Source organism: Protomyctophum bolini, assembly GCF_963924005.1.
Source record: "Protomyctophum bolini genome assembly, chromosome: 1".
Classification (NCBI taxonomy): Eukaryota; Metazoa; Chordata; class Actinopteri; order Myctophiformes; family Myctophidae; genus Protomyctophum; species Protomyctophum bolini.
Window position 1 is genome coordinate 35,665,170 of NC_137862.1, and position 27,840 is coordinate 35,693,009.

At 41.0% G+C, this 27,840-nt stretch overlaps 1 protein-coding gene across 1 annotated transcript in view; it reads left to right on the forward strand.

Moving 5' to 3' along the window:
* The first annotated feature begins 1,833 nt into the window (after positions 1–1,833).
* Positions 1,834–27,840, forward strand: part of lgr4 (leucine-rich repeat containing G protein-coupled receptor 4) — a 31,652-nt gene continuing 5,645 nt past the window's right edge. Inside the window, exons 1-15 of the mRNA XM_080766700.1 lie at positions 1,834–2,585; positions 9,927–9,998; positions 14,660–14,731; positions 16,966–17,037; positions 19,347–19,562; positions 21,149–21,220; positions 22,564–22,632; positions 23,414–23,485; positions 23,802–23,873; positions 24,493–24,561; positions 25,121–25,192; positions 26,167–26,232; positions 26,639–26,710; positions 26,828–26,899; positions 27,028–27,153. Of these exons, the coding sequence (XP_080622826.1) occupies positions 2,350–2,585; positions 9,927–9,998; positions 14,660–14,731; positions 16,966–17,037; positions 19,347–19,562; positions 21,149–21,220; positions 22,564–22,632; positions 23,414–23,485; positions 23,802–23,873; positions 24,493–24,561; positions 25,121–25,192; positions 26,167–26,232; positions 26,639–26,710; positions 26,828–26,899; positions 27,028–27,153 (1,430 nt within the window). The 5' untranslated portion in view covers positions 1,834–2,349. The remainder of the gene's footprint in view (positions 2,586–9,926; positions 9,999–14,659; positions 14,732–16,965; positions 17,038–19,346; positions 19,563–21,148; positions 21,221–22,563; positions 22,633–23,413; positions 23,486–23,801; positions 23,874–24,492; positions 24,562–25,120; positions 25,193–26,166; positions 26,233–26,638; positions 26,711–26,827; positions 26,900–27,027; positions 27,154–27,840) is intronic.

A 27,840-nucleotide genomic window follows, 5' to 3' on the forward strand; every position in this document is an offset into this window, starting at 1 on the left:
GCCTCCAAGGGTCTCAACAGTATACCTCAATGCTGTGTTAATCAGTCTGAGCCTGGTGTCATTTGAATATGAATAATTATGGATTGTACGTTACATTAAAGCTGGACTTATTTTATGTCATACTCCCTATACGGAGGCTTGGGACCGCAACTGCGGTGTAAGGGTACCTCACATGTGAGGGTACCTATACCCTAGGGGACACTGGGAGCACATGCAAACTCCACACAGAAAGGCCCTTTCGCCAACACTGCCTCGGGTATGGGCACTGATGACGCGTAGGAGGGAACATGTCCCCAGCGCCCACAGCATCCCCAGTGGGACTCGAACCCAGATCCTTCTAACTGTGAGGCGACAGCACTACCGACTGTGCCACCGTGACCCATCCCAGATGCCTTCCTCAGCATAAATCTGAACAATACGGTGTTGGTGTCACTTATAAAGAGGACCTGTGTGCTGTAACAGGCCAATGTGAAGTTTCACAGGAAATGGACATGGTAGACATTTTGCATATGTTTTTGTAGGCTATGGGAAGTTTGGGAACCCTGCCAAGAATGCAACTGGGACGTATCCTCAGTGATGTATCTCAAGGTCATCTGGGTTCCGGGTCTTCTAACATCATACCCCTCACTCGGGTGACCCAGCCGGGGTGATCAAGTGAAGTCCCAATTTACGTCCCAGTAGCTACCCTAGATCAGTCCCATTAGGGAAAAACCAGGGACACACAATCCGCTGCTCCAGAACTACTCTGCTGGTACTGGACGGGCCATCCAGTGGGTACCGGGCGGGCCATCCAGGCTGAGTAGAAATACTTACCGTTCTAAAAGCCGCTCTCAGCGCATGTATTGACATTGGTTCAGTAGCCTGAGCGTACTCCTTGTTATCTCACCTGTGGGAAGAAGAACCTAAGCTAAGGGGGCCTAATCTAAACCTGTATACCTATACCGTATATACTCACCTATGGAAATCCATTGCAGGAGTACTCACCCAGAACCTCTGTGACTGTATACCTATACTGTTGACGTCCAGCGAAGAAGTCCAGCGACGAAGTCCAGCGACGAAGATCCTCCTCTCTACCTTGGAAATGAACTTAATTGTGTTTGACTGCATTCCCATGCAAAAGGAAAAGAGAGAAAAGTTGTTCTGTTCTGCAGAATTATTCAATAAATGCCTTTGTGAATAGGCAATCCTGATTCCCGCTCCTGAGTTGTGTCAGTCGCCACAATATATATATATATATATATATGGGGGTTCCTTCCGTTTGAGAACCGCTGTTAGTGGTTCCCAAAGTGGGGTCCGGGGACCCCCAGGGGTCCTTGAAGGAATTCCAGGGGGTCCCCAGCTAAATGATTGGAACCAAATGGATCCTTATGTGTCTGTAACATGTGAGTGTACAAATGGAACCAAATGGGCCCTAACGGGTCCATTTGGTTTCATCTGTACACCCTCAGAGTTAAATGAGACATTGATTGATTTTATAATATTAATTGGGGATTGGGGAGATAGAAATGCCATTATATGGGGTTCTATAGAGTAATGCATGTCAAACCGGGGGTCCTTGAAATTAAACCTTCTGAGAATCACTGCTATAGAGCCATAAAACTCTTCTCTTATGGGGTCCCTGCCCTGGCATATTTTTTCAAATGTGGGTCCGCGGGATAATTAGTGTCAATTTGGGGGTCCTTGCCATGAAAAAGTTTGGGAACCACCACTGCTCTAAATGATAAAGTATTTTAATGCATGGTTGCCAAATAGTGACGCTGTGCTGTGGTGCAGGTTATGCTAATGCGGGACTAGGCCTAGTGTGTCAGGTTGTCCGGTAGGGTGCTTGCCGAGCAAGAGGCATGCTGTTGATGTCGGGAGCGAAGGAAGGGAACGTGAGAAATGGCTGAAAGCTGACGGTGATCTTGTACAGGAAACAAACTAACTATAGGACGGCGAATGCTAGCGGTTATATGGCGTATTTTAACATTAAGGTGTTTATTTAATCTCTCTGCTGTTGACGACGCGTTAAGAGCCGATGTTTGGTTTGGTTATTTAATGGGACATCGAAAACGGAAAAAAATAATAACGCAAGGTAGACTGCCGTTCTTGTCGTCGGTGGTGCTACTTTATTTTCATGGACTAATACGACACGGCTTGAGAAATGTTCCTATTGCATGGTAAACTAGTAGTACTCAAAGATAAGTCTCGTATTCAACACGCGTGAAATAAACGCGGACATTTTGAATAGGTCGTTTACATACGAACTATATAGATACATATATATTTTTTTGTTTTGTTTTTTTAGAGGAATGTTTTATCTCATGCCACAACCAAGTAAACCACATGAGAAGTCGACGAACGGAATAAATGATCTATAGGGGGCTTTTTGCTTGCACCAGAACACACGGGAAGATGCGTGTGCTTGTCGTTTGGATATTTCTGTGGTGTTATTTTCTTCGTTTTGGTGCCACTGGGCAAGGAGGGCAGTCGACTCCGGCTATTTGTTCGCCCTCATGCAGCTGCGATGAAGATGGGGGTGCAGATTGCTCTGGGAAAGGACTGACCACTATCCCAGCTGGTCTAAGTGCTTTCACTTATTACCTGTAAGTATTACAAAGAAACAATCGATCGTAATAAACCTTTAATGCATTATGCATTCCCCTTTCCAGTTTCCTCAAGAGTCAAGACCCATATGTTAGTGAATATGCAGCCTATGTTGAGGAGGACACTACATCGGTGGTGTAAACTTTCGCGCTAATGGCTCGCCAGAGGAAATGTTTTAAAGATTGTTATTAGCCTATTGCCGTCTATTCGCGACTATAAGGTCTCAATTTAGCACAGCATGAGCTACATGATACACAACGTAGGCCTATTTACTATGGCACTTACTATGGCATTTTTGGCTCACATTGGTGAGCCAAAAATTAACTTAACATCCCATATTTTACTGTCCCTCCTCTACTTGAGATGTGATATTAACTCACTGGTACAGGCAGAACTCCAGCTAGGCTCATGACGTTATTCAATTTAATATTCTTAAAATGGCTCGATCTTTCAATCGAGATTAATTGCAACCATGTTAAAACTACAGCAATGCACCGGCTGACCAGTACCACTGTTATAGTTAAACTCTTGTTACAGGTATAATATGAAACAATGTATATTGGGTCATTACTAGGCTACTGTACACATTCTCAGGTTCTGGCTTCAATGTGACACCATTACTAGCCAAACAAATGTATCTAATTTACTTTCAACCACATTTTGCGCAGGTGGATACTTTGATAGTTGGACTGCACGTTTTTGAAGTTCTGTGATTATTGCCTATGGAGACTGGAACTTCATACATTGGCAATAGAGGGCCTATCCCTTGTTAGTTAGCCAAAAATGTTTCACAATTGCTGGGTTAATCATAAACTTGAGTAACCACCTGACAGTGTCAAGGCAGCGATTCATTGCAGGTTGGTGTAATCATTGTGCTACCTTTTTAAATGAAGGAGAATGAAATATGACCTTGGCTGTGATTATGATATCAGACTGTTTATTATGTACACACACATTTGATCATATACTGTCACCTTGATAGCTGAAACGTTTTAAGATTGAGTTTAGTAGCCTACTGCTTTGTGCTTTTGCACATCTTCCCAAGTCTAGGTTATTTGCTGCCTAATAAAAGTAATGTCAACTCATAACATTTTGTTTTCTAAACAAACTGTCGAAAATCAGTGTGGCATATCATGTGTGCATGTATTAAGCTCATAGGTTAAGTTCACTGAATGTGAACAGTAATAATTTTATTCAAGCCTCTAAGAAAGTCTCTCTCTCTCTCTCTCTCTCTCTCTCTCTCTGTTCTCGGTCTCTTGAACTCTACTTGTCCTCTTCTTTTTGTATGTAGAGCAGTGGGGTTAGGGATCATGATGGATTAGTGAGACATATTGCAGCTGTAGAGCTCCTTCCCTCTCTGGGCTAATGCAAAGGGGGATGAAGACAATAACATGTTGATGTGTGAAGAAGAAATGTTAAGTCAGAAATGAATAATTTTAAGAGTCTCTCCTGGTAAGATTTGAACTCAATTAAGTCGTTGTTGGAAACAGACATGTTTGGAATCACAAATAGATAAGATACCAGACGAATGGAATCTTTTCCTAGAGAGGGTATTTGCAATTAGAAGAAAATGGTGCAGGGAGCGCACGCACGTGTGCTCACACACACACACACACACACACACACACACACAGTCACACACACAGACACACACACAGACACACACACAGACACACACACACACACACACACACACACACACATACACACATAATGACAGAAACAGAGAGGTTTCAGGCAGCCAATGACTTCAGGTCTTCTTCAGGTTTCGCTAGCCCCACAGGTCCGAAAATAATTTCTCAGAAATAAGTTTTAATTCCAGCTGTTAACTATATGCAGCATTAGTCATACTGTTCTTTCTCCTACTGAATGAAGATTATTATCCTTATTTTATTTTAGGAGACCGTACAATTCATAATGAATCACAGTGGAATAACTGTCACCTACATAGCCCATAGTTCATTGGTATGGTGTTGTGATTCTTGGCTCCTGCAGTGGAAACAGTCTTGTCGCAGGAAAACAGATGAGGTTAGAGAAAAATGAGGCCCCTCAGTCAACACAATCATGTTACTAACAACTGCACCCTTTCCAGGTATGTAGGCTACCTGATGCTGCCTATTTATGCTGTAGAATGATTATAACAGCCCTCTCAGATTAATTTAGCTATCTGGTCAGTGGTCATGGGTTTTTTTGAGAGCTCAACTCATGCTTTGCGTGCAGCGGATGGCGTAGTAGTGGGATGTGCATTGTTACAGCTCACGTCTCGATTGATTTCATAGCATGAACAGGCACAAGTTGGGACCAATGGCGAGAGGAGGGGTGGAAGCAGGGGTCTTACACTCCACTGATCCAGTTTGCTGGCTCACCATTGGTGCCCTCAATCCATCTTTGACTGAATGATACTTTTGTTCGTGGTCAGCAGAGGTGAAAGGAGCCAGTCAGTGGTTCCCGCTCGCAAACAGGATGACTGTTGGTTGGGAGAATGTTTACCTCTCTCACTCTTTGGCTCCTGAACTTCTACCCACCCTACACACACACACACACCTTACACACAAAATAATGTTTAACTTCTGTTTCCTTTTCACTTATCTTAACGGTTCAACTGTAGTTTCTCTTGTCATTAGTTGCCATATGCCTGCTAAAAGATTTGAATAATATAATATGCCCCTCTGACCATGCTGTCGGTAGCTGTCGTGTATTAGCCTAAACATATACAGTATATATCTGACTAGTTATTGTCCTGCAATGAGTAGAACAACACTTGTAGTCAGGTGGTAAAACCTGCATACATTCCCAGATCAAGGGACCTTGCCTGCTATGCCCTGTTTGGGAACTTCAGTAAAAACATTGGCTTAAAATGATAGAAAGAAACATAGTGAGTTCCATGGAATTTAATGTGATATAGTTCAGTGTGAAGAGCAGTAGGCCAGGAATGTGTTATATATTAAAAGACTATAGTTTGTCAAATCATTGTTTACCAAACATAAGTGGATGTAATTAAGACGCAATTTAAATGTAAAATTCCTGTTTAGAGTACTGTTTATTTGGTTTGTACTGGAGTTGAGAGAAAGCATTCCGTTTAAGGAAAAAGGGGCTTTGTTTTTATTGCTAGACGATTTTAACAAAGAATTTAAGCAATGACTGTGACTGATTTGATCTAAATATTGTATCATATTGAAACCATAATTGTTATTTCTATATGATTTTAAGCCAAAGGAGAAGGCATTTAAAACAATGTCATGGCTTATAAAGCCTGAGAACTCATATAGTTAACATAGTTAAATTATGATGGTGAATTTTAGCTAACATTTTTACACAATCATGAGAAATTCATGCCACAGGTAATACAAGTGAAATGTTTAAGTAAATGGTAAATGGTGCATTTATATAGCGCTTTACATAGATTGTGCATTACATTCACCCATTCACACAGACATTCATAGTCATACACCGATGGCGGCGGAAACCATGCAAGGCACCAACCAGCACACTTTTCTTAGAATCGGAATCGGGAATCATCATAATTGTCACATCACAGGTTTACAGGTGTACAAAAGTGGATGAAATTATTGTTTCCGCTCTATCATTTTGTAGTATTCATTTAGCAGTTGACTGTAATTAAGGCTAGCTATGATGGTTTTAGTTATATCTTTTGTAGTGTCTGTCAATCAAGTAAAAAAACAAACAAACATACAAATCACATCAAGGAAACATGCGAACAAACAAGGAATTATAAATAGGTGTCATGTTAACACTGTTTTCTGAAGAAAATGTCATGTTGTCACACAGCACTATTCAGGCTTTATTCAGGCCTGAGATTATTATTCAGTATCTTTCTTGACACTGATTAGATGTAGATCAACTAATTAGGTTCCATGTGTCTGACTGAAGGGCCTTCTGTGCTCTGATCACTATGCACTCAAACATTGCCTGCATGTCGTATTTCTCTTCAGCCGGCTATAGCATTGTGGCTGTCTTGTGGTTTTGGTTTGGACCTCAACTGGTCTGAGGAGGAACAGAAGTGGCTTGTTAAATTGTTAAGGGAAGTTAAGCCAGGCTAGGTCAGAGAACCATGATTTACCATCCGTCTGAGGCCATGGTAATAATCTTCTAACACATACTTATTTGGGCCTTAATTTATTGTACTGTTAGCAGAGTTAATTATTTCTCTCCCTGTCTTTCCAAGTTGTCTTTAAGTACAATTCAAGTGCTACTATCTTTTATTATGTTATTTATTAGAATATATTTTTTTGTCTTTATTCACTGCAGTTTTCTCCAGATGATCTGCAGACTATAGTGGCATATGATATTTAAAATTTTCACAAAATATCTGTTTTGCTTCCATCCATTATTTTCTGTAGCTGGGGAGGAACTCGTAAAAAAAATCACAAGGATTTGGCTTTTGGTGACGAGTTCGGCTTTCCCCTAGTGGCCTGTTTGCATAGCTCCCGGCAGCCATCGTGGACACCATTTAGAAATTATGCCTTTCCAGAAGTTCTTTATTTCTAAATTGTTAGTATGTTATTTAGCATTCCAATAGTAACAGAATCCATTGAAAATGTTCCGTCTATCGATTATTTGGCGTTTCAACCATATACTATACCTATCTAATATTGGATTCATTGCAAACGTTGGGCGAGCCCAACTCGTTTGCACAGGTTTTTGAAAACCTTATACCCATACCTAACATCATACAAAAACATCTAAAACTTGTCAACAAAAGCCAAATCTTTACAAGTTCCTCCCCAGCTAAAGTGGATTTTCTCATTTAGGATGCACTGCTTCCTGTTTAGCAAAATGTCAACTACACAGCATGGAAACTTACGGATACTGTGTGTGTGTGTGTGTGTGTGTGTGTGTGTGTGTGTGTGTGTGTGTGTGTGTGTGTGTGTGTGTGTGTGTGTGTGTGTGTGTGTGTGTGTGTGTGTGTGTGTGTGTGTGTGTGTGTGTGTGTGTGTGTGTGTGTGTGTGTGTGTGTGTGTGTGTGTGTGTGTGTGTGTGTGTGTGTGTGTGTGTGTGTGTGTGTGTGTGTGTGTGTGTGTGTGTGTGTGTGTGTGTGTGTGTGTGTGTGTGTGTGTGTGTGTGTGTGTGTGTGTGTGTGTGTGTGTGTGTGTGTGTGTGTGTGTGTGTGTGTGTGTGTGTGTGTGTGTGTGTGTGTGTGTGTGTGTGTGTGTGTGTGTGTGTGTAAGCAATTAGGGTTTTTACTGTTTATCACAGCTGCATTTTTAGTGTCCTCAATCCATCTTAACAGCGACAGGCCAGGATCCTGATGAGTAAAGCAGTCAGAAATGGAAAGGGAGGAAATGTGATAGAAGCACCTAGGCCTCCTCATCTCCGCTGGTCTGTATGTGCTTCCCTGCCAGTCTCAGTCCCAGGCTGTTGACGATGGTTTTGGGATACGGGCTGGGATGCTTTCAGCAACAGCAGAATGTATCCATGTGACCACCTGTACTGTCTGGCCCATAGCAGTGATTGCAGAACACCACCAAAGGAGTTGGCAAGGGGAAGCCATAAAGATAAGGTGCGGGTGGATCATGATGGGAGCCCCATTGTATGTGCAGAGTCAATACAGTAATTGGATAAGCAGGTAGATGGAGGTTGGAGGGAGGTGGCAGCGACGATGAGGGCTTCTGTCAAGGCCCACCTTGTGTGGGTGTGTGTGTATTGGTGTTGGTGTATATGTGTGTATGCATGTGTAACGAGAGTGCAGAGGCAAGGCAATATGATCCTTTGAGGATTCAGGGGCCCACACACAAGGTTCTGGAGAGATCTGGCAGTGAAATCCAAGATGACGACTTGGGGGTGGGGGATCGTTTCATTAGTGAATGCAGGATGTTTTTTCAGTCTTGCTGTGTGCCATCTCCCCCCATCTGCTGTCTACGGGCATCTCTTTGAAGCCAGTGAGTGGATCCCTAATCAAGATCTGACCATTGATTTGTACATTTCTTCACTGAACCTGAGAAAGCATTTGGCCCCTCTTTCTTTTAAACGACAACGTTCTTTGTGAACAATATTTAATTACCACAATAACTGGTTATTATTACTATCCTTAAATATACTTTCACATACAAAGATTAACATTTAAATGATTTTTTTAGACAACATCAGCATTCAGGCTATAATATGCACTCTACATATATGCCCATATATTAGACACGTAGGGAAGAAAATCAAGTACTGTGTGCATATTTTTCATGCTGCTACATGCCTGTCTATGCTTGCTGTTAGTCTGAAAAGTGAAAATCCCTGGGGCTAAAGAGGAGGCTTCTTCAAGGCGTTTTGTTGAGGATCTGTATAAGGCATAAATACCATAGCATGAGGGTGACTATTGTTGGTGCACTGTAGATTCCAATTAGAATTATGCTCTATTTATTGCATGTTTGCTTTATTTTTTATTTTATATTAATGTTGCATGAACTGAAAAGCCATGCACACATTAAGTCCTTTGGAAAATTGTTTAAAATCATAATGTCACATAGCTCCGTTTGGAACCTCAATATCTACGCTGCTACGCTTTAGCTCAGAGATGAGGTTCTGTCCCGTGATATCCCTGCAGAGTCTTATAATCTGATCTCAGGTCAAAATGGGTTAAATAAAAATGTTGTCCAGTCAACCCCGTTCGCATGCACAGTACTGCTTCCGTAAGATTCCGTTGGGAAAACCGTGGAAAACATGGTACTGGCTGACAAACAACCGCTTACATGTAAGCGGTTGTTTTACCTCAGACTTAAAATGTTACGTGCCGGCATTAATTTAACAACTGTATCTTGGTTCTGATACCTTATTGTTTGGAAATTATGCTGTGAAAAAGGTTTAATCCACTGTTTGTGGACGGCTCAACTCCATTTCGACCTGTGCAGGGATATCACTGGACGGAACCTCATCTCGGAGTTAAAGCGTAGCAGCATACTGTAGATATCGAGGTTCCAAACAGAGCTAAATGTCACAGGGCTTAAACACTTTACAATCATGTACTGTAGGGTAGGGTACTCGCTTTAAATGAGTTTGAAACTATTTGCTTTTTTATGTTTGAATCTATACAGTACCTTTCTCATCTCCAGTAAATTTGTTCAGGCTTCTTGAAATTCAAATTGTGTCTAAAAGAAGAAGCGGCAGAAGCCATTAACTTTATGCAAGCTGTGAGGAAAGATTCATATCATCTTTCATCACTGCCTTTCTTACAATATTGCTGGCAGTAATGTGAGAAAGAACTAACAATGCACAAACAAGCAATAATTATTTAAAGTGTACTCTAACCACCAAAGCAGCTCCTTGTAAATATGCTTTATGAAGCCTAAGAAACTACAATGATTAATATTTAAATCTGGATGTTTCCACAGTGACATCAGCATGAACAACATCACTGAACTCCCAGCAAATGTGTTCAAAAACTTCCCCTATCTGGAAGAGCTGTAAGTACATCTATTTTCAACTCTTTTATGTAGTCTGCTTAATGTTCATTTATTCTGTACAATATAGATGGACTGGTTGTTAAATTGCACCTGGCTGTTTGATATAGCACAGTACAGTATAAAGGGGTGACAGAGTTAGAAGATACCAAGAATCACTCATTCTCCCTGATATGAACTGGGCAGTTATACAAGGCTAATCATAAAATCATAAAAGCTTGAGATGAGACAGTGCTTTTATAGGCAATATATAATGCATTATGTACAGTATGTTAAAGTCTCAACAGGACAGGCAACAGCACATTTTAGCTTTGGGGCTCCATTCAGTGGCCATATCTAATCTTAGTGGGTATTTGTTATTTCTTTACTCTTTAAATACCCTCTGTCTGGCTCAGCGCTGGAAGCCAGTGATAAAATCTGTCTACTTGATATCAGGTAACATGCAGCCCAGAGAATGCAAAATGACCAGCAAGTGCACACACCAGTGGTTTCAGCTCCATTTCTCTTTGCAGGCATGTTTTTTCAGCCCTCTGTGCATCTTTCATCTATACTAGTATTCGCCCCCTTCTTTTCCAAACAGTACTTCAATCTGCTTTGTCGAAGGGCAATTTACTTTTCATCGCATTGTGTGGAGGAATGCAAGGCAGGAAGGAAGAAGGCAAAACAATGGTTTCCATGACAATGGAGCTAAAAACTCAACCAGTCTTGCTGTTAGTTCTTTCAACCACGCAATGTTACCTGTTTTATCACTGCACAGAGATAATGAGTGGACCCCAAGTGTACATACTGTAAACTTGTCTTGTCTGCTATGTAGGCTACTGTATGTATTGTGAAACATGTACCCCACTTCCCTTCTTCTTAAAACTCATCTGAATGCATGGGCTGCATGGGTAGCTGTTTTGAAGAATGGCTTTAGACATAGACATATATCCTTAGTTGACGTGTGTGTTTGTTTAACCTTTTCCATTGAACAAATCTCCAGGCTTGTTTGAATGAACTTCAGCTGAGGACTTTTTAGCTGTCAGTAAAACCAAGTGGGGGCCCTGAGGGCAGATAGGGAGGGACAGAGGGACAAACCCAAACAGGACAGGAGAGAGAGAGGAGACAAGGAAGGAACATTCACTCCCTCATAGTCACGCAACTCTCCTTCACTTTCTTTTCCTACCCTGCTCAAACCAGTACAAATCTGCACATGCATGATGTCAGTGGTTAATGTTTATCTTTAAAAGTAATCCATGTAGAATCTCAGTATGTGCTGTAGTATTGTTGTAAATTGACTGATCATGCATACCCTGTGGTGCTACATGAACCTGTATGTGCTGCTGTCTATTGTTAGTTTTACTTGCAAAGCCAGCTTTTCTATTTTTAGATGTTTGGACAAAAGCATTCCTAATATTATTAAAACAAATAAATCTGAATATGCCCTTCTTTCACTCTATGTCTTTCTCTCCATCTCTCTGCATTCTCGTTGCCAATGTCAAAATAGCAAATTAAGTCATAGGTTTATCATTGACAAGTGGCCATATCAACACCCTAATGATACAAGTGTGTGTGTGTGTGTGTGTGTGTGTGTGTGTGTGTGTGTGTGTGTGTGTGTGTGTTTGTTCGTGCACGTGCACGTGCTCGTACAATGGTGTGTACCCTGCAATCAGGAGGCAAATTATGTAGTTGGGTGCTTTCTTGAGTAGAACAAAGTTTGTTGCTGCTGATTGATATTGGTGACCAGAATGATGAGGTTAGATCTTGTTTGGTATTGTTAACTCAACTGCTGTAAAAGCACATGGAACTACATTGAGACCTCCTAGTGAAGCCCTTGTGAAAAAGAAAGACTTGTGGGAGTGGTGTCACAAGGGGAGGATTTAGCCTTTCCTCAACAAGACTTAGCACATTCTTCTGTCCTCTTCAAAGCCTAGGGGGACGTGTTCTGAATATGCTGAAAGAAAGCAAAAGGGGCAGATGCACTCCATGTTTTGGGACTTGACGGGTTTGAGCATTTTGTTTCTGTGCCACAATGTGTCAGCCAGGTTTGCTTATGGTGTCTAGTGGCTGGCTTGAGACACTGCAGATTTGTGGAGTTTTCCAACATACATATTGTATCAAAAGTTTAACTCATAGCTTTGTCATACTGTGCTAACTTAATTAACTTCAACAAGTGTGAAACAAAGATGGGCCAGATATTGTGGTTTGGATTTGCAGTGTATTCAGACATAATCTTAATTTGTGGCAAAAATCCATGGTCTCCATGTAGCCTTGGCTCTCAAGATACATTTCCAACAAGCTGTCATAAAACATCCTAGTACAAATTGTGAGTCAAAGAAGACACACACACATACTTTAATTGATTGGATGGTTAGATGGTGAAATGTGTCCTGGAAATCCACCACTGCAAGGCAATCTTTGGGTTTGTCATGCAGCCAAGTCAAGCTGAAGAGACAGCATGCTTTTCTTATAAAGCTGGGTGAGTGTTCCAAATCATAATTTGATCAATTTTGGTGAACCACAACAAATAAAACATTGTAAGCAGGGCCTGGGATTCGGCAAAGTCGGGAGCTGTGGTCTTGAGTTTAGAGCAGTCACCCTGAGTCTTTTCACGGCTGTCGGAAGCCTGTAATGATGGACCCACAGCGCTCCACACTCCTGGCACCGTGTGGTGGAGCTGGACATGTCGGTTTTGTAAAACGCTGCAGTTAACCACTTATGTATGTTATATGACAGTGAAAATAGACAGCTCACAGCATGTCACTATACAACTTGTTGTGATCTTGTAGATCTGCTTATAATAAACTTTATTCATATAGCACCTTTTTAAACAATGTTACAAAGTGCTTAACAATTTAAAATCAAACAATCATAATCATCAACAACAATTATAGCAATAATAACAAATAACAATATCAGTGAGAATAAAAGCAGCAAGTTCTGCTGCTAGGGTGCTTCATGTTATCTATTTCAGCTTGGTCTTTATATTGACATTTCCACTGTCTGCTTTTGAGTGCAACAAATTGCCTAGGCTATGTCACACGTGTGTGTGTGTGTGTGTGTGTGTGTGTGTGTGGGCTCTGGACAGGGCCACTGCCCAGACCAGTGTCCATATATGGAGCTGGCCTGTTCTGACATCATTCTGATGTCTCCATAGACTCCATATTTGGGCATGCCTGACAAATAACTCCATATATGGGCATAAAAGGGACACATACATAATATCTGGGTGGGGCATGCTTTTCCAACTTGCATCATTCCATGTAGGCCAGTGCCCAACGGACACAGCTGTAGAGGCTCCAGCGGGCACCACTCTAGTAAACAATAATTGTTGGTATAGCCTTCACCGCTTGAATGCTCCATTCCAGTCGTCTTCGTTGTGAAGGTTAATGTCATGCAAAACAGAAAGTTGTTCAATTTTAAGTTCAAGGGCTTTCCTCAAATTTCCTCAAATTATTTCTGAAGATGTGTAGCAATGCGATTCCATTCAATCTCATGTCATAAGAATGAATGGAAATAACTATTAAGGCCTTGAGACATTTGTTTCCTCTATGGAAAGTAGCTTGAACATTGCCTTATGGCAAGGGAACAACATGGCACTATTCATGTTCAGTGTTCACTCCACATTATTTACAATAAAAATGCTCTGTGGGTAAACAAGCACCCTAGTTCTGTCACAATTCATGGAATATTTATCGACCCTGAACTCTTGTGCTCCAGACAAGCAAGTTAGCCTCCTACACAGAGGAGCCTTGGTTCTCAGGCTCACACCCCAGCCACTCTCCTTGCAAGGGAATTCAGCCTGTCCAGACTCAAGTTGCAGAGTGATAAATCTGCTGCTAATCTCTCAGGCCAGATAGTAACAGTGGAGCCATGTGTCTTGGTTGCACACAGCCCCGTCCCCGACCATGCTTTTTACACCAATACTTCCTCCACCCGACCGTCACTGCCCCAACAGGAAGGGGGTATGGCCATAAGCGGGTCATACCATGTGCAGACTGTAATAAATGGATAGGTTTAACCAAGAGGATAAAGAGTCTCTGAGGCCTAGTTCAAAATGGGGCTATACTGTAGCCATTTGTTGCTTTCATTTACGTGTTCCACTTGGAGAAGTGGAGCAGTGAGTTTTGTGTTTTCCAGTGGGCTGTGAGACTCCGAGGGCTGCCTGATGGTGGGGAGATTCATGAAGGGAGTGGGGTAGCCAGAACCAGTTCTAATCTGTCTTGGGTGTCAGATGAAGTGACAACAGGCCATGGCATGGACACATCTCTTTGGCACCTCAGGCGTCATGTTTAGCCTGATAGCAAGAACTTAATACACTGTGGCCTTGCATGTGAAAAGGTTCTCACACTATGCACTAATTATCCCTTTAATTCATAAATATTGACTGTGGCTGTTTTTGTGTATTGATGCAGAAAAGTTACCATTTTATGTTGATCATTACATTAGCGTCCTCTCTCTCTGTGTATATACAGTATGTATGGTCTATTCTTCCACTCAACCATCGCTGCTACAAGACACATGAGTCACAAAATATACTATCACTATCAAATATACTATCACTATCAACACAACTTTTTTCATTCACTCTCTGTATGTACAGTATGTATGTACAGTATGTGTACTGTATGTACAGCATGTATAACATATCAACACATCTCTCATTCTCTCTTTCTTGTTCTCAGACGACTTGCAGGAAATTACCTGTCATTCATCCACCCTGAAGCCCTGTCTGGACTACATCAGCTCAAAGTCCTGTAAGCATTTACCTGGTGGCCCCACACACATGTTGCACAAACGTGTGTGTGTGTGTGTGTGTGTGTGTGTGTGTGTGTGTGTGTGTGTGTGTGTGTGTGTGTGTGTGTGTGTGTGTGTGTGTGTGTGTGTGTGTGTGTGTGTGTGTGTGTGTGTGTGTGTGTGTGTGTGTGTGTGTGTGTGTGTGTGTGTGTGTGTGTGTGTGTGTGTGTGTGTGTGTGTGTGTGTGTGTGTGTGTGCACAGGGTATACAGTAAGTACACTCGTGCAGATGTGCACATGTGTATGTGTGCATTTTGGCTGTAACAATGGGGCTTTCCTCCTTGCTGGCAGAAAGTGTTCCTGTATTACAGATATAATGTGTTGCTGTGCCAGGTGATCTCAGTTCTACATAGTTAAATAATACCCACCTATTTTCAATAAGCCTAAATAGTAATTATTCTGTTTTATTTATTTATTTTTCTATTACTCAAAAGTGGTTCACAATAATAAGTGGTCAGGGACAAAGAACAATTTCAGCAGAATAACGTTTTATTTAATGTATTGTGCACATGTACATGATCAGTGCGAAACCCCTTGAGAATCATTGTTTACAATTACACATTATAACTGCATGTTAATGGTACTGCTTATCTGGAACAAGGTAATCTAAAAATAGCTGTATTGCAGCTCTAATATAACAATAGAGGTGTTTGTTTTCTCTACAATTCATCTAAGTAGGTGAGGTTACCTACTAACATATTAACATACCTTACGCACGATAGCAGACACACACAGTCCTAACCATGGCTTTGGTATTGTGCAGAGCCACAAGGTTAAAGTCCTGTTTGTCTACCGAAAGGTGTGTTATTTATACAGAGAACTGTGACTTAACCAATCTAGTCACTAGTAGTTCCACACTTTGTAATTATTAACACAAATATGTTTAGGTTTTACTCTTATGTACCTATACACAAGACATAATAATAAAGTACAACATTGAACCTTGAAGTTGAATCTCGTGTAATGTCTAAAATATGTATTATTATTATTATTATTATTATTATTAGGCCTATTTAAAGAATTTCCCCAGCAATTTGCCATATGACTTGTAGATGTTAGAATCAGATTGAGTTCATTAGGCAGAAATGCATTGGCTGTTTCAGTGAACCCCTGAGGGACTCTGGTCAACTAATTAGGTTTTTACTGGTCAAACATTTTATTGATCCCACGGCCAGAGCTTTAAAGGCAATGCATCAACATTCAAGGCATCTAAAATTGTTAGATGCCTTTACCAGGGCTTGTCTGCTTGTCCGGGACAAGTATTAAATCTTCCCGGACGGTGCATTCAAATTTTACTTGTCCATTGGACAAGTGACTCCTGGTTTCGCTTTTTCTGTGGCGCTCCTACCAGCCAACAATATTGTCTGGCATTATTGTATGGCTTTCCTGATCATCACCTTTACAATATTGTTAATAGCCCTAGAATGTCTGTAATCTTACATTTCATGTATTCCAAATACACAGCCATATATCAGTCCTATCAGAGCAATTAGCAGACTGACCTGCATGTAAACTTGTGGCACTGCGTGTGTAGTGCAGTAATTAATTCCTAAGACTTTGAGTCAGATATTGTCCTCTAGTTTCATATCCATTTCACATTTCTGGCAAAAAAACATATGTTGTGTAAAACATCCTTTTTTACATTTTAACTTTTACTTTTACATAAGGAAAAGCTAGAATGAAAATATTAAAACAACCTTTGGGAACAGTCAATGTTTGGGAAGCACAAATATATAGCGCACACAATTGACAAGTGTGTTGCGATTGGTGTTGGGTAATTGATCACACCACCTATTTTGTGTGCCCCATACATTTGTGCTTCCTGTTCATTCCTGCACTCATTCCGGGGGCCCTCGCCGGAGAGAATGTCGTCCGTGTGCAGCTTGTGGAAAAATGGAGATATTTGACTAAATACACATTTACTGCCAGAACTTTCAAATGAATATGAAACTAGTCCCCAAAACGACTCCAAGTCCAAATGTATTCTTGGGTGCACATGCAGTGCTATAAGTTTAAATGCCGACGAGGTCAATCTGCTAACCGTGCCCGGACAAGTGAATGGGAAATGTACTCAAAAAGTTAATGTGAAGCCCTGCCTTCACGTTTCTACTTCCTTTTCAAGACTTAACTTTTGGTATGAGGACGAGTGATGAGAGGATTATAATGAATAACCAAAACATTTCCCCCGTTTATAGGATGCTCCAGAATAATCAGTTAAAGACCGTGCCCAGTGCAGCATTAAGGAACCTCAATTCACTACAATCTCTGTGAGTAAAGTCCCTCATAGCATAACACACACACACACGCACGCACGCACACACACACATGTAATTTAGTCTATGAGGTAAAATATGACCTCTTATGTTTATATCTGACATTGACTTCAGATATTATTTTATATCTTATACATCTATTTATTATTGATTTTTTTTTTTACCTTAGTTGCTCCAGGTGGAGTAGAGACTAAAGTCTGATTTATATGACAGTGTCACGCACCCAACAAGTCACAAATGCGATTCAAGCCTCTACTGTAACGGACTGCAGTCTTTATAACCGAAGGTTATTTTCCTACTGGACAGCTCATAAGACATACGTTTTTCCTGTATATTATAAAGCCAGCATGTTGTGTGATCATGATCTCATATACAAATTGGTCAGAACCGTTGTCTTATTAATACCATGGGAATTAATGTGCTAATGAATTTACAGATGTATTGCACAATCTGCTGCCCACATCACCAACCTACAGTCACATTCTCCAACTCTTGCAAAATGCTGGCATTTATCCGCAAGTAGGCTACATGCCTAACATATATGGAGAAATAGTTTATAGGCTACAGGAATGTATAACTTTATAGGCTACTGGTCACCCTTTTCAGTGTGAGAACTATAATTAATACTGAATGGTGCCAGGCAGCTTCAGGCCTAACTCTTGTCATAATTAGCTGTCAAGTATTTTCTATTTTTTATATATTTTATACTTTGAAGGACATTAATCCTGGCTTCAGAGCTGCAGTGCAACCAAGCATGATTTTAAATGTAAAACATAAAATATTTAAAACGAGGCTACCCATGCTAGGGAGGGAGCCATTGTTTACAAGAGCAAATGTATTTGTAGCAGAAAATGACAAAGTGTGCTTGATTTGTCAAATCAATAGATTATATTGTCTACAATCTATGCATTGCAATGCTTTTTTTTTTTTTTTCTGAATTCTTTGCCAGGGTTAGTGGGTAATCTTTCAATTTCCATCCCTAATTGTATGTACAGGTAATTAAAAATATATATATTTAGAGCCGCGAAGTCTACCAGTAAAGTGAGGCAGTATGTGCCACCTACCTAGTTGATAGAGGCAGACTGCACTGCTGTTATATGTGCATGAACTTTGCATTAACTTTCAGATTTGATACTTTTCATAGTACTGTATGTACTGAGATTTCCATTTGAGCTTCCACTTATTTGCTTCTTTCTTTTGTTGTTTTTATCAACCCCTCTCAAACTTTCCTGCTCCAGTGGTCCCTGGTCTCAGTGGTGTTTCAGTGACTACTGCATGTCAGTCTCATTGGGAGCACACTGTGTACATGACTCCATTGCTGGTCCTTTCCCGGCCTCTGTGCCTCTGAGTTTGACAGGGACTAATGGAGGGAATGAATCCAGCTGGAAAAACGTGCTGAAAATCCAGCTTTCAGCTATTATCACCCCTCCATATCCCTCCCTCCTATCCTTTGCTTCCCCTCTTTATTTTTTTCCCCTCTCTCTCCTTTCTTTTTAACAGATGTCTTTTCTCTGTGAGGGGTTTAAGGTCTGTAGCTGAAGTAATATGTTTTGGCAGAGCCAGGGCTGGGTTTGTATAAAGCCTTAGAGAGCTAGATGTCAATCAATAGACTGTTTTGCCTCCAGCGCAGACTCTTAGGGAATTTTGAGGGGGAGAACGAAAGAGAGGTTGAGGGGGGGAGGGGGGGGGTGTTGAGAGAGAAAGGGAGAGGCAAGACAACAACAGGAGTGAACAGCGTTATTGTAGGCAATGGTACTTAACCACATGAACCGTAGTGTCCTGATTCTGGGCATGTGGACATTTTTTACAGGCAAACATTTGGTGAATATAGCAGATCTACAAGTTCAAGTTATATCTCTTCTATTACACGTAAATCAATATAGGTTTAAAGGTGGTGCAAGTAATATCATGTTACATCATCATCATCATCTTCCAATTGTCTTATTGTGCTCTCCAGACACAGACACCAATGGCAGATAGAGACAGAACTGACTCAATGATGCACAGGCAAAGGACTTTGATTTAAACACATAGCAAGCAGCAGACCCAAGGCTGGCCACAAAGACTTGATTCACTAATTTGTACATGTTTGTGGTCAATAAAGCGCAGAAGCTTTAATTGCAAAACAGATTTATCACCCGGGGAATTTTATGCACTTTATGTACTAACTATTTATTAGCTTTTTTGCCACAGGCTTAATTCCACCCCCACCTACAACACTTTATAAACAACTAAATGAATTATCCTGATAGTTGTCATAGTCATTGCTGAACATGTTGTCTGTTCATGTTTGTGTTCCGCAGTCGACTAGATGCCAACCACATCACCGTGGTGCCAGAGGACAGCTTTGAAGGACTCCAGCAGCTACGCCACCTCTGGTTGGATGATAACAACCTAACCGAGGTTCCCATTGGTCCTTTGAGGCACCAGGCCAATCTACAGGCTCTGACACTGGCACTCAATCGCATCTCCTACATCCCCGACAATGCCTTTGCCAACCTTACCAGTCTTGTAGTGCTGTACGTTAAGCCGGTGATTCTGAACCTTTTTTAATTTCAAGTAACCCCCAGTTTGATATGCATCAGGCCACAGACACAAATTTGATTTCATCTCTGGAACTCCAATCTCCATGGTGAAATCCTCAATGATAATTTAACTCTGGGAGTGTACAAATGGAGGGTCCAGAGGGGTGACCAAGAGCTTGACATGTTTATTAATGAAAGGTCCATACTGGTGGTCTGGCATATATCGTACCCCTTACACCTCATCTACACAGGCAAGGAACGAGCGTTCCGACGGCGATATCGTGCGGAAAACTGTCCTGACATGAGTCGGCCATTGCGTTGCGACGTATCCTGAAAAATTGTGTGTATATGTCAACCAATAAAAGTGTTTAGGGCCGCTAAACCTTGCTCAAATAGAGACTTTGCGAGTGAATATAGGAGGGGTGGACGACGTTGCTGCACGCCACGTTGTCGCTCGTGGTATGTCACAACAGACACAATGAAAAACATGTATTCTAATGAGATTTCATCGTTCGCTCGCTCAGATCGCTGTTAGTGTAGATGAGGTGTTATCCCTAAACTTGCCATTTTTTACTATTTTTAAAATACTATTTTTAAAATAGCCGATCTACAAGCTCACAACGTGTCGATGTAGGTCGGCTAGTTGAACTATTTCAAAATGTTTTATGGATAAGGTGTAAGGGGTGACGCAAGATATAGCCCTTAAGCCTGTTGACTAAGACATGGTATACTGTACTTGACATCACTGCCTACCATTTTCCTTTCCATTATTTTGACTACAGATTTTTTATTTCAGTACAGTATGAAACTCAACTTGCATAGTGCTTAAACGTGATTGAGAGATGTAATCAACACACTAAATTGCATTGTGTGTGTGATTCATCTTTGTTAGTTACTTTATCATAGCATTTTAAAAGCACTGATTGGTATGAAAAGTTTAGCCACATCATGGCAGACAAAAATCAGAAATTAAATGCAATTTGTCAAACTAATTGGATTTTTACACATTACCTATAATCACAGCTTAGAGCTAACAAGATAATATCTACAGATTTTGGTGAGAAGCCCATTCATTTCTGCACATGCCCAGCCACGTGCCTCTTGAGTTTTTTTGGCTACAGAGACTTAACAATGAGCAATAATACAAAACGAAGGAGATTTTCTTGGTTTCCGAGTGGTGATAACAGTGCAATACACTACACGGGCAATGTCATTGTTTAAGCTTGGTTGTACATGGTTAAACATGTTTTTTGTTTTTTTTTATCTCATAATGCATACCTAACATATTCACATCTGCTTCAACAAATAGACACAGAGGGATAATGGTATTTCTGCAGGGGTAGAATGTAATAAACAGATTAGACTAAGCAGGAAGAAAATACCTTCATCAGCCAGTGATAGCCCATTGCAAATACTCACACATACAGTATATGCACATACTGTATACAGGCACCAGATGTACTAATCACACAACATGCCGGCATTTGTACATATATTTTATGACCAACAGTGAGGTTTGGGTTTATATCTGTTATGTCTGTACAAGTCAACCGTTTTGTGATCATTCTGATATTTTTTAGGCACCTTCATAACAACAGGATTAAGGAGATGGGTGAGAAGTGCTTTGCTGGCCTGGCGAATCTAGAGACACTGTAAGTAGACGGTCACACTGTGTGTGTGTGTGTGTGTGTGTGTGTGTGTGCGCACGTGCGTGTGCTCTCCACCCACCTCTCCTGCTGCCGTCCGGACGTCAGTGTGTCCACTTCCTCCTTGAATTGCTCCAGGATAAATAGAGTGAAGTCCATGATGCTTATCAGCGCTGCCCTCCCATTGTTCACTTCCTCCTGTGTGCCATGGTCACCAGGCAGCAGGGACACATCTCGTCTCTGCAGTCTACAGTATCAGCCAGCAGCTCCTACACACAGCTCCAGTAGAGCAGCACAGCGTTACGATAACACATGTTTGCCAAAGGCAGACATGCAGTTCATGTTCATGTCAAGGACCCCCAGAGTCATAATGTATTTGGTTGTGCACCGTTTTACAAATATTTACATTTTCATTTTTGAGTGGTGCAACCATAGGGTGCAGCTACTGTGTGTGTGTGTGTGTGTGTGTGTGTGTGTGTGTGTGTGTGGGTGTGTGGGGGTGGGTGTGTGGTGTACCAACAGGGAGTGCTGTTGCACCACTCACTTCAGACAGGTCTGATTTTGGAAAATAAATAATTGGTCAACAAGCTCACAGCGCGTCACATCATCTTTTGCTAGGGAACGCCTGGAACCCCCTCAAGGACCCCACTTAGAGAACCACTGCAATACACAAGCAAGCACACACTTCACTGTCACTGCTGAAAATCAACTGCAACTTAGGGGCAGTTACACATCCGGGCCATCTCTAGACTAGTATAGTTAATGGTTTATGTTTATGTTTTCAGTGTTACCCACTTACAGTTTTTCACTACTCCTAAAACAATTTAACTCGGTTGTCTAAACCTATTTGTCAACTGTTTTACGAAAATGTTCAGTTAGATAGTTGGACAATTTGCAAACATCATCTCGCTCACTAAACGCATATCACACTATATTACACTGATGTGATCAAACCAATTATACTGTATACTAGTAAATATATTGACTTACTTGACTTAAGCCCGTTGCTCCTCTAGGGTGCATAGGCCGTTGACAAAATGTCCTCCATTTCACTCGGTTTTTAGCCGTTCTTTCGAGATCTCCCCAGTTAAGCCCTCTCTCTGCCATTTCTGCCTCGATAGTAAATATATTAGTAAAATCATATATATTTTTTCATCTGCACCACTAATGCAGGATTGATGCTGGTTGGGCTTGGCTTTTAGACTAGCTAAGTGTAAATGTATACTGTCCAATAATACTACGGCTTATTTAAGTGTAGTAGCCTATTATGATGTGTGTTAGTATACGTGATGTGCCAGACGTGGCTGAATAAATCTACAGACGGCCTATGTTTCTCTTCATGTTCTCAGAGATCTAAACTACAACAGTCTGAAGGTCTTTCCCAAAGCAATACAGGCTCTGCCAAAACTCAAGGAACTGTGAGTATACAGTATTTAACCATCTCTCTCCTTCCTTCAGTAAAAACGGCATACATGTTCAAATGTCAGTGATGACGTCACAATAGTAACATCATAGGCAGTGACATTATTATACTTAAAATGTCTCATCAGTGCCCTTAACAATAACTTAAGAGTAAGATCAAATGGATTGCATTGACTTAGCTAATGTTTGTTGCAAACATAATGTATCGTGGCGATATGCAGTACCTTTTGTATTTTGTGATTTTTGGCAAGCTGGTGAGTTTCATGAGATGTGAGTTGTTGATGTGTCTCATAATGCAGCTGTGACTAGTGGCTTATGGACTAGTGGCTTATGGAGCTGAAAGATTTATGAAGGGGTTCAGAGCACTGTCCATTTACTATGTTTTGTTTGGTGTGTCATGCTGTCATAATGACATGGAATTCCATCACGATGACACAATAGATCAAAGACAATGTGAATCATCCTCACTCTCCAGTTGATGATGTCAGTACTAGTAACTTGGTGTTATTTAGCTCCTTATATTCTCCTCTTAGAATAGTATAAGCCACTCAGTCATTCAGTCAGTCTGTTCAAAATTACAAACCGAGAGCTATCCACAGTTGAATGCATGCTTGTTTTCAGCAATGTTTTGGCACTGCAATCACACAATTAAGGCTCCAATGAAATTAAATAATTTAAAAAAGTTAGTTTGGAACAACAGTAAGTTTGACGTTTCCAAGGTCATTAAATGTGTACTCTATATGTTGTATTGTCTCTTTTATTGTGTTCTCTTTGCAGTGGGTTTCACAGCAATGATATTGCGTCCATACCTGAAGGAGCCTTTCACAACAATCCTCTGTTGCGAACAATGTAAGATCAAACCTCACTCACACAATGTATACCTGTAAATGTCTACTTGCAAATTAAGAATAAATCATTAAGTATAAGGGGGTTTGCTTTGAATGCTCTAGGGTCTAGGCTCCAAGGTGTTCTGATATGGGAATAACTTATTAATTTGTGGTTACAGAAACACTCCTCCGCACGCACGCACACGCACATGCACACACACACACACACACACACACACACACACACACACACACAATGGAATATGAGTCTTAGAAAAAAAGATTGTCCAGAAGATGGTGCCATTCAAACATAGTAAACCCATTTTACTTTTTTCCAGTCACCTGTATGACAATCCCCTGTCGTCTGTGGGGGCCTCGGCCTTCCAGAATCTATCCGACCTGCACTCCCTGTAAGTCCTGCTGTTACCCATGATTTACAGCAGATCGCAACATCATGCCACAACGTCTAAGCTGTGACTTTGGGTTGTGGCCAATAAATGGTAGCTGGGCATGGCCAGGCCTGTCACAATGATCACATAATCGCCTGATGATGATCAGTTATTTTTGAGTGGCGCAACCACTCCAAGGAACAGCAATGTCCGTGTCCGCCTATGTGTCCGCCTATGTGTTCACCTATGTGTTGGTTAATGAGCACCTATAATGAGTACCAGTAGGGGCGCTGTTGTGCCAGAACAGAGAGAGTGATAGCGCTGCACTGCACTGTGCAGCCTGCTAATATGAGAGAGAGAGGTGGATAATCTCCCATTCATCTGTATAAATCTGTTGAAATATGTTCATACAATTTTAAACACTGTTAAGAATAGAGGAAATTAAAGGCAATAGAGGAAATAGAGGCAATTTTTTAAATATTGCCTGTTTTGGCCATAGTACAATAATTATGTTGAGTATTGGTACGGGTCAATTGTCAATAATAGCTTTGTCCATTTAAGATATTTTGGGGTCCTTCACATGAAATGTGTGAGAACCACTGATGTAAAGTGAGTGTTATTATCTGCGTTTGTGTTGCAGAATGTTGCGTGGGGCCAGTATGATGCAGGACTTCCCAATTCTTACATGGACTAACAACTTGGAGAGCCTGTGAGTGAACTCAGCCTTAACTCCACATCACTACCTTGAGCTTTTACCTCACTTTAACAGATCATATTTACTCGGCAGCCATTCTCTTAATACTCAGATGGGGTTGTCCCTCCCACATGCTTATGGATAGTACCACCGCTTTTTCTAGAGAGACACGCTGTGATTGGTCAGTAGTTGCTGTGATTGACAGTTTTTTGCAAATATGCCTCGACCTAACCCTAACCTCAGTAAATCTATGCCTAAAACTTACCCTAACCTCAGTAAAACTGTGCCTAACCCTAACCTCAGTAAAACTGTGCCTAAACCTAACCCTAACCTCAGTAAAACTACGCCTAAACCTAACCCTAACCTCAGTAAAACTATGCCTAAATCTAGCCTTTACCCTAACCAACCTCAGTGAAACTATGCATGCCAGGGAGCCAATCAGACACACATAACGCGGTGTGTCAATTTAGAGCTAAATGGCTACCATGTGGATATGGTCTATACTAGAATTAGCCATATTTCTAGTATGCTTTGTGTGGTGTAGGGGGTTACTGATGTGATTCATACTTTTTAGGACCCTGACTGGTACCAAGATCTCATCCATCTCAGCAGATCTGTGTGAGGATCTGAAGATGCTTCGGACTCTGTAAGTAATTCTTTTTTAAGGCACTGACTACCCACATAATGGGTCAGTCATTAACAGGAATACCTTCTTTTTCACCAACACATTTCCCCATAATAAGCTAGTGAGGCAATGCCTGTATCAAGTACTGTATGTGTTAGTCTTAACTAAGTGTGTTTTGCAATAAACACAACATAACAAATGTTTGTGTCATCCTAGAATGATATATACGCCACAAGGGCTAAATGACACAGGCAGGAAAGAATCCCATTCAGAGATAGTAGTGGAGGACGATGAGGCGATGAGATGAAGATTCTAGTAGTGGTGAAGGATGAAAGGTTATGACCAGGCAATGGGATGGCTTTGTCCCTGAGGGCTATGGAGCTTATGGAATGAAGAGGTGACCCCTCGCTTACCTTAGTAAAAGGGCCTGGAGGTACAGTGTGAGGTACAACTCCTTCTGTAACATTATATGCCAGCTGCAGGGTTTAAATTTAAAATGAGCAGCCACAGGCAGCCGTTATATGGAGGACATTTAGTTGAGGTGAAGAGAGAGTCACAATACATCAAAGAGGGTTTTTGCAGGTGGGAGTTGACTAGAAATGGACAAAATAACTGCCCAGAGCTCCTGGTGAGGAAGGGACTGATTTGCCTGATTTATGCACAATGCAGGCTTGGTTGTGGATGCAATATACATTAAAAAATAATAATAATACATATGATTTATATAGCGCTTTTCAAGGTCCTCAAAGTGGCTTTACAGAACAAAAATAATAAAATAATTTAAATGTGAGGTATACCTCACATGATTTAGGGTCCTTGTGTTACAGAATGCTCAGCAGCTGCTATGGTTTTGCATAAAGGGCAGCCTCAATTGATTTGTGGAAAGAGTCAAACATCATATCATCTATGTTGTCTTAATAAGGAAAATGAAGGGGTGAACTATGTTGTCTCAATCAACTAATTGTTGGAGATGTGTCCTTGTTTTCTTCAATCAGAGACCTATCCTACAACGAGATTAAGGAGCTTCCATCCTTTCACGGTTGTCTAAAACTACAAGAGATGTAAGTATCAAGTACCAAGACAAATGTAAACCAAAACTGCAGTTTAAAGATGACGTGCCGTGATTATTTTATATGAGGAAGAATTTTTTTTCACCTCAACTGAAGCCACACCCACAGCTGTTGATAAAGGGGGAGGGGTTAGGGGATGGGATGATATTGTGATGTCACTATATCACTGTTATTTTTCATTGGCACGTTTGACTGTCAAGGTTTCAGCCTCCAGGAAGTAACCCTAAATACAAAGGGAAGACATCATTGCACATAACCACATATAGGGGTCTAATGAAGTACTGTCACCTCATAAATACATGAAAAACTGGAAAAAATACAAATATCACGGCACACCATCTTTAAAGATTCAGATTCATTTAAGATATGTCATATCATGTCTGCGTCCAATCAACAGAAGCCTGCAGCACAACCATGTTCTACAAATAGACAGGGACACTTTTCAAGGCCTTTCTTCCTTACGTTTGCTGTAAGTCTTAACAACACACACACACACACACACACACACACACACACACACACAATGCCAGGGGTAAAAATAACATGATTGGATGTTGAGTTATTTTGTGTTCTGATGTCACAACAGAGACCTGAGTAGAAATGAAATCAGTGTCATACACCGAGATGCTTTCCTTTCCCTGACTGCTCTTACAAACCTGTGAGTATAACCTGCATGGTGCAATTGACCTCAATTTAAATAGTCAGAACTGCACTATTAGAGCTCATTATACGTGTAGTTTCTTTGAACTAATAATGTGTATGGGATCCTGTTAATGTTCTTTGCAGAGATCTGAGTATGAACTCTCTGACTGTGATTCCGACAACTGGCCTCAGTACCCTCAATCAACTGAAACTTTCAGGGAACCTCCAAATGAAAAGTGTCCTGACAGCCAAAAGTTTACCAAAACTCAGGTGAGAATAAATTTTTGTATTTGATTAAAAACTTGAAAAAGGTAGTAGTATTCTGTAGGATGATATATATCGTTGGTAAAAAAAAGAAGCACTGTACAAATCAGAAGAGTGTGTGTGTGTGTGTGTGTGTGTGTGTGTGTGTGTGTGTGTGTGTGTGTGTGTGTGTGTGTGTGTGTGTGTGTGTGTGTGTGTGTGTGTGTGTGTGTGTGTGTGTGTGTGTGTGTGTGTGTGTGTGTGTGTGTGTGTGTGTGTGTGTGTGTGTGTGTGTGTGTGTGTGTGTGTGTGTGTGTGAGAGACCAAATGGGAGAGAGAGAGTATGGTTGTCATGTTTAACAAAACTGGCAGACCCTGTTGTGTAAAGGGTTAAAACAGACCCAAATGCAGATAGGACACCAAAGCAAAGTCCAGGGGGTTTTATTCAACAGACCCAAATGCAGATACGACACCAAAGCAAAGTCCAGGGGGTTTTATTCAATCAAAGGAGGAATGGTGGTAGGGGGTTGGCAGGCTGGGGTTGATGACAGGTAGGTAGAAAAGGATTAAGAATTTGGTGGCATTTCACATTGCAAAAGAGCTATTATTTCCAAAATGTTAACAGATTATAAGGAATTCATTTGGATAATGGTAATGGAGATATTGTAAAAGTTGTCACTTTTGGAGTTCATTCCCAATAGCAGACTTTATTCC